The sequence below is a fragment of the Abramis brama genome (genome assembly GCF_963993115.1).
Source record: "Abramis brama genome assembly, chromosome: 13".
Lineage (NCBI taxonomy): Eukaryota > Metazoa > Chordata > Actinopteri > Cypriniformes > Leuciscidae > Abramis > Abramis brama.
Window position 1 is genome coordinate 31,694,292 of NC_139975.1, and position 17,155 is coordinate 31,711,446.

Below are 17,155 nucleotides of genomic sequence, written 5' to 3' on the forward strand. Positions count from 1 at the left end.
AACTGGAAGATTGTGATGCAATTTTTCCTACCGGCTTAAAAAAACCCCATAAAAATATGGCAGAAATAGGAAGAGTAGTATGCTAGTATGATGTTCTCAAGTCAGCAACTTATACCATCCATGTTCACCCCACCCACACACACACACACACACACACACACACACACACACACACACACAATGACGGTCTATCTCTAAATATATATTAGTAAACTTATTTTGTTTTATAGTATTAAATTCTTTTATAATGTTTTTTTTATGCTACAGACTCTCACTTGATTCTTTATTCAGTTCTTTGTTTCCAGAATATGCTTGAAAGCACACATAAAATAAGATAAAACTATACATGTCAAGTCAAGTCATCTTCATTTATATAGTGCTTTTAGCAATTTAGATTATTCCAAAGCGGCTTTACAGTGATAAAAATCCAGTCTATACATCCAGTCTGTCTTCAGAAACTCCACCCTCTTACAAAACCTAAAAGGAAGTGAGTCATTATTTCTGCCTTTCAGCTTTACTGAAAGCTAAAACGAGTCAGTGTTGTGAAGAACAGAGGAGGACACATTATTTCATAGCATTTTTGTTTATTTCTGAATGAAACCAGATGAGATTTTGATTGTAATAGTTGTTTACTCTTTAAACCAAAGTTCAGAAAGTGAAAGTAAATTGTAGATCATTGGATCTTTTACAAGACGAGGAAATGGATTCAAAATCTGTGGAAGAGCTTTCTTGTCCTGTTTGCTGTGAAATCTTCAAGACTCCTGTTATTCTGTCCTGTAGTCACAGTATTTGTAAAGAGTGTCTACAACAGTTCTGGAAAACTAAGAAAACTCAGGAGTGTCCTGTCTGCAGGAGAAGATCCTCTAGAGATGATCCACCAGTTATTCTTGTGTTAAAAAACTTGTGTGATTCATTGATAAAGGAGGGAAATGAGAAACGTTCATCAGGATCTGAGGAGATCTGCAGTTTACACAGTGAGAAACTCAAACTCTTCTGTCTGGAGGACAAACAGCCTGTGTGTTTTGTGTGCAGAGACTCAGAGAAACACACCAATCACACATTCAGACCCATCAGTGAAGTTCTTTCATCTTACAAGGTAAGACTAATATCTCTCATTTCATATGCTGAATACAGTGCTAAACATAGAGTATTATTTGTGTTTACAATAGACCAGTATTTATTTTTACTCAGACTAAATCTCTGACTTTCTACTGATATAAAATTCTACACAAAACTTCGACCCTCTAATGTTCAAATCTTCTTGAATGTAACAGCATTGGCACAAAACATAGAAAATAGAAATGTCATGGGTTATTAATATTTTTTCATTAATAATATGTGATTAATTACAAGACACCAAAAAGTGACTGATACTAACATACTTTCTCTTTCTGTATTTGTATTTGCTCAACCACAAAATTTACAACTGCATGGATATAATAATTAAGAACTGGCCATTGCAAAAAACACATTTGTTTGGTAAAAACATGATTTATTGATGTTCATCCTTTCCAAATTATCAGCAATTTTCCTGCAATTTTGAGACACAAATGCTTCCATGAGAATCACCCATTCAACATATAAATAATATAACTATAAAAACATTCAAACATACAATGTTTAAACCTCTAAGAGCTGCAAAAGTTTCACAGATTTTCATCTTAACCTGTAGGAGGAATTTAATACAGCACTGACATCCTTACAAAACAAGCTCAAACATGGAGAAGAAATGAAAGAAGAGTGTGATAAAACTATTAAACACATCAAGGTGAGGATATAAAAAGTTAAATACTCAACATTCACACGCAGAGTTTATTATTGACATTAGTGGAGTGTGTGTTCATACAGCGCTGACTGAAGTGAATGTGATTTGATTTCAGTCTCAAGCTGAGCACACAGAGCGCCAGATTAAAGAAGAGTTTGAGAAGCTTCATCAGTTTCTCAGAGACGAAGAAGAAGCTACAATCACTGCACTGAGAGAGGAAGAGGAGCAGAAGAAGCAGAGGATGAAGGAGAAGCTGGAGGAGATGAACACACACATCTCAGCTCTTTCACACACAATCAGAGACATGGAGGAGATGATGAAAGACAATGACGTCTCATTTCTAAAGGTGACAAATCAATCTGGCTTCATTCTTTGTGCAAAAAACAACTTGTATAGAGAGACTCATTGACACTGAGAGTGTTTGATAAGATATTAAAATGTTTTCAAACTCTATATTTTCCAGAACTATAAAGTCACGATGAAAAGGTGAGTGAGCTGCTCGTATCTCTTCTCTCAGTGGATCTGAACTCAAATTCACTGCAGTTCTGACTCCTGAATGTTCCTCAGAGTCCAGATCTCGGATCCACGGATGAGTTCTGGAGCTTTGATTCATGTGTCGCGTTATCTGGGTAACCTGCCGTTCAGAGTCTGCGAGACGATGCTGGAAACTGTCCAATACAGTGAGTCTCAGCAGATTTGACACCAGTGCAGAAGATAGTTCAGATTTAAACACCAGTGGCGTAACGAGCCAACACCGGGCCCTAATGCAGGATTATCAATTTGGCCCCCCAACTACAGCACGTGAAGATGCAATGTCCACAAACAGGCTACCATGAATAGAACAGGATAGGATCATAGAGACACAGCATAATAGAGATGAGATGACTGACAAAATCAGGAGTAGCCTACGTGCACCAACACACCAAAGAAAACACTGGTGAATGCGCAACATAACACATGAATTCAAAATAACTCAAAAATCCGGCCAGTTGATAATACCTAGATAGAATATCAAAATCGACTGCTGGCGGTAGATCCTTTTCCTATTTAGCAACAAAACTTCGGAACAGTCTTCCTAACATTGTTTGGGAAGCAGACACACTCTGTCAGTTCAAAGCTAGACTAAAAACAATCTCTTTGACCTAGCATACACATAACACATTATAGACTTCTATAATTCAATGTTAGGCTGCATTGATTAGGTCAGCCGGAACCGGGAACACTTCCCATAAATCCTGATGTACTCGTTACATAATTTAAAGAATGGCGTCTACGCTAATATTAGTCTCTCTGTTTATCCCGAGGTTTACCGCAGTCCTCCGGATCCAGGCTGTATCCAGATCTGATGAAGGACCTGCGCTTGGACGCTTAAACGCTCCCTCCCCTCCCTTTACCTCTCTACAGATAAAGCATTGTCGGGATAATTCCGGTTCGCACGGCTACTTGGAAGCGATAAAATTCTGGGTTGATTTGTAGGGAAGGACTACACACCTGCGCACATATATTCAAACGCACATACCTATAGACTGAACGTCTCGGTTACTAACGTAACCTCGGTTCTCTCTAGAAGAGGGAACGAGTGTTGCGTAAGTTTTAACGAAAAATTATCCTTAATTTTATATTAATTTAAAACGCATTTGCTACAGAGAGCAGACCTAGGCGAGACAGCTTGCGCGCCTATGGTTGCTCTGCGGCAACTGCTGCAACCTATCGAGAGGCTGCTCGTGACGTAAGCACCAATGAGGGCGCTGGCCCGTCATCACGGCCCGCCAGAATGGGCGTGGCTTATGCTTTATAAGCCAGATCCCGATAAGATGCTCTTTGGTTTTTCATCAACTGAAGTGAAACCAGATCGTAGCACAAGCACGGCAGGGTTAAGCAACACTCATTCCCTCTTCTAGAGAGAACCGAGGTTATGTTAGTAACCAAAACGTTCTCTTACAAGAGTACTCTAGTGTTGCGTTAGCTAGCTTACGCTACGGGAACCCAATGTAAAACGCTGTGCATGCTAAGAATCGTCCACAACATTGTCCCAAGGGCATGTGCCCAGGGCACACATGATAGGTGGGTAATATCAAGGCCAACAAGAAGTGGGCCTAATGAGAATAACAGAAGGCAGCATAGTTGCCTAATGAACGAATAGGTGCTTAACACAGTATAACAGTCAGGATAGACCTTAGACAGCCTGAAATGTAGAATGAATAGGTGCTTAACACAGTATAACAGTCAAGATAGACCTTAGTCAGCCTGAACTGTAGAATGAATAGGTGCTTAACATAGTATAACAGTCAGGATAGACCTTAGTCAGCCTGAACTGTAGAATGAATAGGTGCTTAACACAGTATAACAGTCAGGACAGACCTTAGTCAGCCTGAACTGTAGAATGAATAGGTGCTTAACACAGTATAACAGTCAGGATAGACTTTAGTCAGCCTGAACTGTAGAATGAATAGGTGCTTAACACAGTATAACAGTCAGGATAGACCTTAGTCAGCCTGAACTGTAGAATGACAACTGGACTGAGCACAGTCCACTCTGTACAAGAATGCTAAAGCATTATACACAGTCTGGTTGGAACTGAGTCTAGCAGAACTGCAGATATTTCGTTTAGACTGATAACAGTCTAGCCTGTAGGGCAGGAACTTCTAGGTTGTAAAACCTTACAAATGTAGATGGAGAGGCCCAGTCTGCCGCCATACAAATGCCTCTGGTGGAATGAGCTCTAACGCCCAAAGGGCAACGAAGGCCTTTGGACGTATAAGCCAACACGATAGCATCAACTATGCACTTAGAAAGGCTCTGTTTCGAGGTAGCTAGCCCTTTAGCGCGGCCACCGAAAGAAACAAAGAGCTATTCTGACTGTCTGAAGGCAGCAGAACGTTCAACGTAAATTCTTAGCGCCCTGACTGGGCAAAGGAGATTCACGTCATTCTCGCTGTCAGACCCAGGGAGAGCTGACAGGGAAATAACTTGCGCTCTGAAAGGGGTGGCAAGCACCTTGGGGACATAACCGGTTTGAGGATGACTTTGGAGTCATTAGGCCTAAACTCAAGGCACGTGGGGCTCACAGAGTGCGCATGCAGGTCACCCACCCGCTTGACCGAGGCAAGAGCCATCAGGAAAACGGTTTGAAGTGAGAGATACCTTATATCCACAGACTGTAGTGGTTCAAAGGGGTTACTTTTCATGACCTCCAGGACCGTGGAAAGGTCCCATACAGAACCAAAGGGGGTCGAGGAGGGTTTAGCCTTCTTGCTCCTTTAAGGAAGCGGATGATAAGGTCGTTCCTACCCAGTGACTGGCCATGCGTTGGTTTTATAAACGCAGCTATGGCTGATATGGAGAAAACGGCGTTTGGGTACAGGCGTTGTATAATGGGCTCGTTGGCTGCAAAATACACTCCTCCAGTCACCTCTGTTGTGGGAACTGCGAGAGCGAAGCGTGCTGCTTTCGATGGCGGTCCGGCCACAGCGGGACTCGACCATCGTCGTCTTCTCATAGTGGTCAGGAAGACTAGGGAGGCTCAGGATTCAGCGCAATCTTGGGCCTGGGTCCCCGGGGGGAGGCGGCCTACGGTGGCTCAAGGAGTGCGAGCACTGATGAGAGTCCCTGGGCTGACGGCTGTGTTCTGGCCAGGTGGCTGCTTTTTAGAGCGACCTGTCACGGAACTCGAGCGCCTGGGGATGAAGTGTTGCATGGCCTGCGACGTCTTCTGCACCTCTGAGTAGCGCTCAGCAGAGCCTTTAACAGCCGGGCCAAAGAGACCGGACGGAGACACGGGCGCGTCGAGGAAGGTGGCTCTGTAGGAATCCTTCTTATCGGACAGCTTGAGTAACAAGTGTCTCTCGGTGACGGTGAAGGTGCGTCGCCACAGATTCCTCGATGGGAGGAATGGACTGGTAGCCTTTGTCTTTCGCGCCGTCAACAATAGAGAGCGTCGAAGAGAAAGAAGTCCGCAGCCTAGCCGAAAATGGCGCCTTCCAACACTTAGATAGCTCCTCATGCAGCTCGGGCAGGAAGTGAGCGGTTCTCGAGTGAGGCGTCGAGCGGCGTCCGGGGAGGAAGCCTTTGTCATCAAGCCTATTGGGCACGGGCTCTTTGGGCAGCGACCAATCGAGGCTGAGGTCCTAAGGAGGCGTAAGGAGGCGGAGAAGTTCGGAGTCGACGCTGGCCCATACTCCACTGGACTCTTGCAGCAAAGGAGTCTCACTCCCCGAAGCGAGAAGAGAGCAGCTGTCCTCATTTGCATTGTCCCCGTTGAACTCGTCAAGCACGGTGGGAGTGGGGGCGGAAGTAGGGCGCTGACCAGCCGTGAGCAGGTGGGAGACTCAGGAAGCGATACACGCAGGGATTCCACCGGCGTACATTCGCGAACAGGATCGCATTCCGGTAGTCTCTGCGAGCGGCACTTTTTGCGGCGCGGCCCGGACGAGAGAGGCGGAGGAGTGGGGTCCACATCAAAAATGGAAGCCGCCTTGGGAAAGTGCGTGGTCTGTGTGGTTCCGTCCCAGGCAGGAAGCGCACAGGATGTGGCGGTCCCCGTCGCTGAGAGGGGCTCTACACGAGCCGCATTTAGAAACACGAGGCATTTGAAACAACGCCTCGGCTCTTTTAGGAAGATTACGTGAGTGTCGCGATGGTGAACACACACGGAGCATATGCAAAGGATATGGGTGCCGGATGGCACAGCAGGAACGGCGGCTGAAGGCGACGAGAAGACGGCCGGCTTCTTTAGACACTTGGCTCTGCGATGCAGATGGCTCGTCCCGATGCAGGGCCTTTTGGACGGCGCAGGCTTCTTCTGGAGATCCAGCGATGTGAACACTTCGCTGAAGAGATGAAAAAACAAAGAGCATCCTATCGGGATCTGGCTTATAAAGCATAAGCCACGCCCATTCTGGTGGGCTGTGACAGGATCGCATTCCGGTGGTCTCTGAGAGCTGCGCTTTTTGCGGCACGGCACGGACAAGAGAGGCGGAGGAGCGGGGTCCACGTCAAAATTGAAATGGCTAGTCGAGCCCGCAGGGTCGACACAGTCATGATGTTGCATTCCTCATTGGATGCAACATCTCATTGATGTCGCACATCTCATTGGGGCTTACGTCACAAGCAGCCTCTCGATAGGTTGCAGCAGTTGCCGCAGAGCAACCAATAGGCGCGCGAGCTGCCTCGCCTAGGTCTGCTCTCTGCAGCAAATGCGTTTTAAATTAATACAAAATTAAGGATAATTTTTGGCTTTAGTATTCTCAAGAAAAGGGATTTTCCCGTAGCGTAAGCTAGCTTACGCAACACGAGAGTACTCTCGTAAGAGAACTCATAATACGCATGTGCACGGCATCTGCGTTCTCACTGCTTCGCGTTTTTGAAGTTTGCGCAGAAAGAACTTAAGAGTTTTCTGTTAAAACGGTGTCGTGTTACCGACCCCTAAGTTAATAACTAATGATCGTTGCGACGGAAGTGAATCAATCTAACTAACTTTAGCTGCACAATAACTTTATTCTAGAGCTGCTATAAAGCACTTTACTTTAATTTCTACATTGTTAAAAGCGCTATATAAATGAAGATGACTTGACATGAAAAAACACTGCTGGTGACGGCGCACCATAACACATTGTTACTCACTGCTATGACTACACACATTAAATACATTTCACTAGTTCACACTTACAAATAAGTCAGATAGAATAAATGCGTATTTGGCGTGCTGTCCGAGGAGAGGGCTCCGGGCTCGGTATTCGGCCCGAACCCAGAGTACTCCCCCCGTATTCCTGGCTGTAAAAGATTGAGCCAAGAGCGAGGAGTCGGGGTGGTGGAGGGATGCTGGAAAACTGTCAAGGAATGTTAGGTGAGTTGACAGAGTGGATATATATATACTTCTTGTCATGCTGATTAGGGTAGACATAATTGTTTGATGACGAGTAGATTGGATTGATTATTTGAACGTGCTCCTCCCGAACTTTGTTTATAAAACATCATTAAAAAGATGCTCACTTACATTATAGCGGCATTTTCTTGGCTTTCCTCTGTGCATTTTCGCTTTTGAAAGCCACTTTTGTGTTTGTAATTTGATGACAACTCCATATCGATATTGTCTGTCTCAAGTTCAACATTTTTACTGTTTTGCACGCAATATGCATGTTCACTTACTTTATCTGGGATTCGAATTGGGACCCGGGGATTCCCTAGTCCCAATTCCAAACAAATTACACCAAAATCCATCTTTGGTCGTTCCAAAATCCATCTTTGGTCGTTTCAAACATGTATTTAATGATCAGTAAAACGTGTTTTTTGTCATTATTTATTCAAATAAATTTGCGATAAAGTAAAATACGATCAGACTAAAAGTAGTAAAATGCATTGATGTGATGCTCCGGCTGTCAATCAATATCTTCCAGTCACGCAGGTCCCTGATTGCAACCGTGTTTACCAATGGTTACACCTGTGATAAACACACACAACATTAACATTTGATAGAAATATATTGAATAATCACTTGAATTTCTAAGTGAATCTACACTGCTTTTCAGAAAATCATCAGATCATACAGCGAACTCATAGTGAAAAGTATATTCCTCATAAACTATATTTATGTATTAGGATACAATAGTGTTTATTGAATACTGATATTAAACCTGAAGCGTCAGTCCATTCTGACAGTAAGAGACCATTGTTATGATTTATGATTTCTTTCAACAAAATCTTTATGTTCTCTTACGAGAGGTCTCTCGTACTGCGTAAGTATCTTACGCTCGGGGAAAATCTCTTTTCCGCAAGATATTGAAGCCAAAAAATTATCCTTTAATTTTGTATTAATGTAAAACGCGTTGCAGCAGTATGCTGCGCTATCCGGCGCCTATATCCTTTTTCACTCTCTGTTCTGTGTGTGTGTGTTCGCTGGCGCGACGCACACTCTAAAAGAGCTCGCGTCTTTTTCAAGATGCCTTCATGCGGCTCGTGCAGAGCCCCACTCAGCGACGGGGACCGCCATGTTATCTGCGTTTCCTGCCTGGGTGAAGATCACGCAGCGCTCGCGCTCGCTGACGGCAGCTGCCCTCACTGCGAGCTACTGCCTATGGTCGAGTCACTTCCTGTTGGACAGCGGCCGCGGTCCGCCGCCGCTTCTATTGAGGAGGATGACTTGAAAGCCGCGTCTGGGGAGGATGACACCTGCTCTCTGCTGGCATCGGGCAGTGAGGATTGGGCGAGCTCTGTGGATCTCGTGCCTTCTGCCCGTGGACCGTCGAGCAAAAGAGCTAGCATCGAGATGGAGCTGATGCGTATTCTCACGCAGGCCGCGGCGAGCCTCGGCCTCGAGTGGTCTACGCCTGAGCTGCCCTCTCACAACCGGCTGGATGCATTCTTCCTTCCTGGGGAGCGTGCTTCGCCTGAGTCCAAACCGGCACCCTTTCTTCCTGAGTTACATGAAGAAGTTGCCAAAGCTTGGAACGCCCCCTTCTCAGCTCGAATGCATTCTTCTGTTTCGCCGGCATTCTCTACTGTTGATGGTGCTAAGAGCAGAGGATACCATTCACTTCCGCCAGTCGAAGAGGCGATAGCAGCCCACCTTTGCCCGCCCTCTGCTGGACGGCGTGCAAAATCGGCTCTACCCTCTAAAGCCTGCCGCATGACGTCAACACTGCTCGGTCGCGCTTTCTCCGCCGCTGGGCAGGCTGCGTCAGCGCTGCACACGATGGCCACGCTGCAGATTTTCCAGGCCGATCTCCTCCGAAAGCTGGACGAGAGCGGACCAGATGCAATCTGCATGGCAGACTTAAGGAGTGCTTCAGACCTCGCTCTTCGCGCTACTAAGTCTGCTGCACAGGCCATTGGACGGAGCATTGCATCTCTCACCGTTGCTGAGAGACACTTATGGCTGACGCTCTCGGAGATGTCTGAGTCTGAGCACACCGCGTTCCTCGACGCCCCGCTTTCTTCTGCTGGCCTCTGTCAACGACTTTGTGGAGAGATTCGCCGAGGTGTACAAGCCGGAACAGCTGCCCGCTTGCCTGCACACAAATGCCGTTTTTACGGCTACCCAGATAAATCCCATAAAGAGTGTATTTTCTGGTGTCCCGGCCACGGCCGATGGTGCTATAAGTGTAGAAAAAATGCCCACTGCCCAGTGCCCATCCCTACACAAAAAAGCAACCTTTCACACAGGACCCGCGCTCATAAAATCGACTCAGGTCGATTGCGCATCCAACATAGTAAACGTGCCCACTGCCCAGTGCCCACAAACACTATGTTCTGCATGTCTCACGGTTTCTGTAAAAACGAAACCAGTGCGCTTTCACTCTGCTCGGTCAGACGATGCGCTCAATGCAGTAAATGTGCCCGCTCTCCCGCGCCCACATTCACTCACAGACATGACAAGTCCCACGGGACTCGCCCAGCCCTCCCTCACTCGGTTAAACACCGTAGCAGGGTCGAGCGGGGTCGAGCGCGGGCAATCTGCCCGCTGTGATCAGCGCGCTCCCCGCCTCAAATGTCATAAGCATAACGCCTATGTTACAGCGCACCGAAGCGCCTCTGTCGCCGTGCGGCCAGAGCGCTCTCTGCATTCAACCCCTAGCCACTAATGCAGACGCATGGGCAGCGCTTCCCGGGGTTTCGGAATGGGCGCTGGACATTATAAAAAGAGGCTATTCGCTACAGTTCTGTCGACGCCCTCGCCGTGTGGCGGCGCGTGTCGAAACCACAGTGAATACAGAAGTAGCACACCTACTTCGAGCCGAAATATCGAAACTGTTGAGCAAAGGGGCAATAGAGCCTTTATCTCAAGCTCAAAGTGAAGGGGGGCTGTACAGCAGATACTTCCTGGTACCGAAGAAAGACGGGGGTCTCAGACCCATACTAGATCTAAGACAACTGAACAAAGCACTGGCGAGACGCCGCTTCAAAATGCTCACAACCAGAAAAATCCTCGCGCAGATTCGCAGAGGAGACTGGTTTATGTCGATAGATCTGAAGGACGCGTATTTTCAAATACAGATAGCGTCACGTCACAGGCGATACTTGAGATTCGCCTTCGAGGGCCAGGCATATCAGTACACAGTCCTACCGTTCGGTTTGTCCCTAGCACCCCGTACATTTACGATGTGCATGGACGCAGCGCTCGCACCCCTCAGACTCCGGGGCATGCGAGTATTGAACTACTTGGACAACTGGCTGATTCTAGCTCAATCACACTCAGAGCTCATAGAGCACAGGACCGTTTTACTCGAACACCTCGAGAATCTAGGTCTAAGAGTCAATTGGGCAAAGAGTTCCCTGATCCCCAGTCAGATAATATCCTTTCTGGGCACAGAACTGGACTCGCGGTCTATGATAGCGCGGCTGTCATCACAGCGCGCGCTGGACATTCAGCGCGCAGCGAGCTCTTTCCGCTGTGGCGCGACCGTCCCGCTCAAGAAATTCCAGAAGATGCAGGGTCTCATGGCCTCAGCATCATCAGTTCTCCAGCTGGGCTTGCTCCGCATGCGCCCTCTGCAGTTCTGGCTAAAAGCGCGAGTACCGCGCCGAGCGTGGGCGTCCGGTCTGCTTCATCTCAAGGTCGATCAGACATGCATCTTAGCTCTGAAACCTTGGAAAGCGAACGACTGGTACCAATCAGGTGTAAGCCTGGGGACTTCCTCGAGGATGAAAGTGGTGTCAACAGACGCCTCCACCTCGGGATGGGGAGCGCTGCTCGAGGGCAGACCGTTCTTCGGCCAATGGTCAGAACGGGAGAAGCTTCAACATATAAACTGCCTGGAAATGTTGGCAGTGGACAACGCACTGACGCGTTTTCGTCCCCAAATAAAGGGTCACCACGTCTTGGTCCGCTCGGACAACATGTCGGTGGTGTCCTACATAAATCGCCAGGGCGCTCTCAAGGCGGAACGCCTTCTGGTATGGGCTCAGCGCAACCTGCGCACGCTGAGAGCGGTGCACGTGCCTGGGCTGCAGAATTTGGGGCCAGACAGGCTGTCCAGGAACAACGTTCCAGCAGGCGATTGGTCTCTACACCCACATACAGTCGAACTGTTGTGGGAGAGGTTCGGCAGAGCGAAAGTGGACCTGTTCGCGTCTCACGAAAACGCTCACTGTCCGGAATTTTTCTCCAAGAGCAGGAACGCGCTGGCCCAAACGTGGCCGCGCTGCCCGCTCTATGCTTTTCCCCCCGTCTCTCTCCTGCCTCAGGTGATAGAACGGATCAGGGAAGAGGGATGCTCAGTGCTGCTCGTAGCGCCGCTCTGGAAGAACCAACCGTGGTTCCCAGTTATGATGCAGCTAGCGGACACTGTCCCGTGGCCAGTGCAGCGTTTTCTAAAACAACGCTTGGTCAGTCAATAGGAAGGAATGATTTTGTCATCCGCTTCCTTAGGGGAGCTAGGAGGCTGAATCCTCCCAGACCTCCTTCAGTCCCTGTGTGGGACCTTTCTACGGTGTTGGAGGCCATGAAAGGTGACCCATTCGAGCCTATCCAGTCGATTGATTTTAAACACTTGTCTTTCAAAACAGTGTTTTTACTGGCTCTCGCTTCAGTGAAGCGCATAGGTGACCGGCGTGCATGGAGTTTGGGCCAAATGACTCGAGAGTCATACTCAAACCTAGGCATGGTTACGTTCCAAAATCCCTCAACACACCGTTTCGGGCTCAGGTCATTTCCCTGTCAGCCCTGCCGGTCTCTGACGAGGAAGGGGACGCAAGCTTTCTTTGTCCAGTTAGGGCGCTAAGAGCTTATGTGTCTCGCTCGTCTGCCTTTAGACAGACAGAGCAGCTATTTGTTTCGTTCAGCGGGCGTTCCAAGGGACTAGCTGCATCGAAACAGAGCCTATCCAGATGGCTATCCAGTTGATGCTATAGCGCTGGCATACACTGCCAAGGGCTTGCAGTGCCCATTGGGTGTCAGAGCACACTCCACGAGGGGCATGGCCTCTTCGTGGGCTTGGTCTAGCGGGATTGCCTTGCAAGACATATGTATGGCGGCAGGCTGGGCCTCCCCGTCTACATTTATAAGGTTTTATAACCTGGAGGTTCCTGCCTTACAGGCCAAGCTGTTGTCGGTTTAGACGTTCATCAGTTCAGGCCGAATCCCGTCCTGTCTGTATGATGTCATGTTAAAGCACTTGCGTCTACGAACGCTGCTGTATGTGGGATGGAGTGGTTCCCCCCCCTATTCCCAGAACTCTCTGTGAAGTTCCCTTGGTGATTATGCACTGTGAACCCTGAGCGTTCGCTTCAGGTTTATTAGTGTTAGATCCCAGCACGCACGGCGTTTTGCATAGGGTCCCCTAGCGTAAGATACTTACGCAGTACGAGACCTCTCGTAAGAGAACGTACTCGGTTACTAACGTAACCTCGGTTCTCTCTAGAAGAGGGAACGAGTACTGCGTATCTTGCCGTGCATGCAACACGCTCTGGTTCGCTTTGGCGATGAAAAACCAGATATCAGCTGCCTCCGAGGCTTTGTATTATAGGCCTAAGCCACGCCCGTTTCGGCGGGATGTGACGCATTGGATCTGACGTCACGATAGGCCTCACTCGATAGGCTGATGCAGTTGCCGCAGAGCAGCCAATAGGCGCGCGAGCTGTCTCGCCTATGCCTGCATACTGCTGCAACGCGTTTTACATTAATACAAAATTAAAGGATAATTTTTTGGCTTCAATATCTCGCGGAAAAGAGATTTTCCCCGAGCGTAAGATACTTACGCAGTACTCGTTCCCTCTTCTAGAGAGAACCGAGGTTACGTTAGTAACCGAGTACGTTTTTAACATTTAAATTTCCAATACATCATATCTAATACTCTAATCTGATGTTATTCTCTTTGCAGCTCCATTGACTCTGGATCCAAACATAGCAGCTCCTTGGCTCACACTCTCTGCTGATCTGACCAGTGTGTCGGACAGTGATGTAGATAAATCACTTCCTGATAATCCAGAGAGGTTTGACTGGTATCCATGTGTCCTGGGATCTGAGGGCTTTAACTCAGGAACACACCGCTGGGATGTGGAGGTTGGAGACAATACATACTGGATTCTTGGAATAACCACAGCATCAAACCAAAGGAAGGGAAAGGATTTCTTTAAGTCTAATGTCTGGTTTGTGAATTACATTAAGAGCGAATATGGCTCACAATCCCCAGAGCAAAGCCACACTTACTTTACTGTTAAACAGAAGCTTCAGCGTGTGAGAGTTCAGCTGGACTATGACAGAGGAACAGTGTCATTCTCTGATCCTGTAACTAACACACATTTAATCACATTCACATCCACCTTCAACGACACAGTCTTTCCATTCTTATATAATCGCCGCACAACTCCTCTGAGGATCTTACCAGTTAAACTCTTTATTGCAGCTTACACTACAAGGCCGTTGAATGCTTGTATCTGATTAGTTGACGAACGTTCTAAGGTGTGAAATTATTTTTAGGGAAACACACGGCTAAAGTAGTTCCAGGCAGGTCTTGACCGCATTCCAGTTCCATATCACTTCGCGTAGTTAACTGTAATAACGGAAAATAGGATACAATTCATAACAAGAAAAAAAATGACAGACAATTTTGATTTTCCGGAAGTAAATTTTAATATTTATTTATGGTGAAAATTTTAACAACTGGGTGACGGCAATATTGGATAACCCAGATGAAAAAACGGTAACACTTTATTTTGATGGTCCCTTTTGAACACTCTGTTGACTATAAGTAACTTTGCAACTACATGTCAACTAACTCTCATTGGAGTATTAGTAGACTGTCTGCTTAATATCTGCAAACTCTTTATTGTGATGGTCCTCCAACAGACCAGAGGCGGACAGAGTACACAGCTTCATTACTTGAGTAAAAGTACAGATACCCCTTGCTAAATTTTACTCAAGTACAAGTAAAAGTACTACAGTCAGATGTCTACTTAAGTAAAAGTACTAAAGTACTTGTTTTTAAAAGTACTTGAGTATCAAGAGTACATTTTCTAAATATTGCATTACTACTGCCACAGTGCTTACACTGGTAAACACAGCAAATACTTGAAGCGAAAACTATCATTAACTTGTTCAGAAAATTTAAATAATCTGGCGAGGTGGGGCCACAGGAGCGATATTTTTTTTCCCAGGATGGTAGGGGAAGACTCATGAATATTCATTAGGGAAGTCATCCCTGATTGGTCTGATGACCTACCCCTAACCCCACCCCTAAACCTACCCGTCACTGGGGTTAAAACCAATCAGGGATGACTTCCCTAATGAATATTCATGAGTCTTCCCCTACCATCCTGGGGAAAAAAATACTCCCGGGATGGACCTGCTGCGTCTTCATCCATTGTTTCGTCCATGGTTTCGTCTCTTATCTAAATCTGACCATGGAGTTGACTTTGGCGGAAAGGTGAAGGTGATTGCTTGCTGATAGGCTGTCCCAATCAGTGGCGCCTGCACAATCCAATCACATTTGAGAGGGAAACAACAAATTGAGGGTTTCCGAGGTTTTTTTTATTTATTTTTTTATTTTTTTATAGAAGAAGTAACGGGTACTCACAGTTATGGATAGAAATGTAGTGGAGTAAAGAGTACAATATTTGCCTCTCAAATGTACTTGAGTAAAGTCATGAGTACTCCCCAAAAATGATACTCGAGTAAAGTACAGATCCCTCAAAATTGTACTTAAGTACTGTACTCAAGTAAATGTACTCCGTTACTGTCCGGCTCTGCAACAGACACTCTACTGACTATAAGTAACTTTGCAACTACATGTCAACTTATTCTAACCCTAACCCTACCAGTCTACTAATACTCTACTAACACTCTAATGAGAGTTAGTAGACATGTAGGTGCAATGTTACTTCTAGACAACAGAATGTGTTAAAGCGACCATCCAAATAAAGTGAAACCGAAAAAACAAATAAACAGAAGAGGACATTAAAAGCAGCAGGCAACAACAAAAGACATAAAACAATCAGCGAAGAACAGCTAGATAGACTCGAGGGGGAAAAACATGAAGAAAACACCAAAAAAACAACAGCTTGGGCTGTCAATGTGTTTAACGAGTGGCTTAAGGCCAAAAATACGTCTGTGGACAAAGTAGAGAGAGACAGGGCAGATGCTTTAAATACCCAGCTGCAGGCTTTCTATGCCACTGTCCGAAACACATCAGGCGCAGAGTATTCAGTGTCAAGTTTTCTCTCCGCTATATATCCAAATACAACATCATTCGGCAGTCAGAATTCAAATCATCCAACGGCGTATTCAAGGCCGTCCTCAAAAAGTTTCGCAAGGCTGGGAAAGACTCCAGTTCTCATCATCCTCTCATTTTGACCGCTGAAATAGAGCGCATTTGTAACTCTACGTAGCTGTCACCAGACACAGCAGCCAGGCTTGTTCGCAAGGTCTGGTATGACATTCAGCTGAACCTGGCATGGAGGGGGCGTGAATGAAATCGAGAATTAAGAAAGCATTCATTCGTCATTAAAAAAGATGAAAATGATGATGAATATATTTGCTTGTCTTATAATGCAGAAACAAAAAAAACACAAAAAGCCCACCGATCCCAACAAAGACTGCTACCGAGGCTTCATGTTTGCCAATCCAGGGGACCCCCTTTGCCTGGTTAAAAGTTTCAGTAAGTACATCGTAATGTTGAAATTAACATTAACTAACATGAATAAATGCTGCAGACATATTGTTCATTCTTAGTTCATGTTAACTGAAGTAGTTTACTAATGTTAACTAAATAAACCTTATTGTGAAGTGTTAACGATTTTTCTTGTACATAGTTGTCCTCTGAGTTTATGAAAAGGTGTCAAGGAGATGTTCTTTAACTTTGCCTGTTTTGCAATAAATCATACTGCAACTTGCAACACTTGCTGAAATAGTTTGATATTCCACAACCCACAGCCCCACCTAGAAAATTATTCACCAGCCACCACTGCTAGTGACTATTATTAACTACTATTAACTAACACGGAACTCTGATTAAGCCCTGAAGGCATTTTTAGAGTTGTTTTGTCTGAGTGACACACACAAAAGTAAATACTCATAACTCCAAAACTATAGCATGGAGAGTCAAAAGGTAGGTATCGTTTGATAGAACTCGTTAAAAAAATAAAATTATATATATATATATATTATTTTTTTTGGTAACACTTTAGAATACTGTATCTTACTTACTGCATAACTAATAAGGAATTATTGAAGAATTAATAGGTAATTATTCATTAACTACTTCTTCACTACTGTTAACTACTAAGGAATTTGTGTTAACTAATCAGTATGTAATATATTTTTATGATTGTGTTAAGTAACAGTTAGTTAATCAATAAATAATGAATTCTGTCATAACTCTTGAAGAACTACTACTAATTATCTACTAATTAAGGTTCAAGAAAAATAACTAAGAAGTAACTACTAATGAACAGTCA

The 17,155-nt window shown here is 45.7% G+C and overlaps 1 protein-coding gene across 1 annotated transcript; it reads left to right on the forward strand.

The window, feature by feature from the left end:
• The first annotated feature begins 518 nt into the window (after window positions 1-518).
• Window positions 519-16,594, forward strand: LOC311094700 (E3 ubiquitin-protein ligase TRIM35-like). The gene is made up of 6 exons (XM_084132824.1): window positions 519-1,096; window positions 1,673-1,768; window positions 1,881-2,111; window positions 2,229-2,251; window positions 2,333-2,445; window positions 13,582-16,594. The coding sequence occupies exons 1-6, from the start codon at window positions 701-703 to the stop codon at window positions 14,139-14,141; spliced, it is 1,419 nt and encodes a 472-aa protein (XP_083988950.1). The 5' UTR covers window positions 519-700; the 3' UTR covers window positions 14,142-16,594.
• The last annotated feature ends 561 nt before the right edge of the window (window positions 16,595-17,155 follow it).

Coding starts and splice junctions, on each gene's coding strand:
- LOC311094700 (XM_084132824.1), top strand. CDS start 701: ATGGATTCAAAATCTGTGGAAGAGCTTTCTTGTCCTGTTTGCTGTGAA. Junction 2,112..2,228: donor ATGACGTCTCATTTCTAAAG/GTGACAAATCAA, acceptor TATATTTTCCAG/AACTATAAAGTCACGATGAA. Junction 2,252..2,332: donor TATAAAGTCACGATGAAAAG/GTGAGTGAGCTG, acceptor AATGTTCCTCAG/AGTCCAGATCTCGGATCCAC.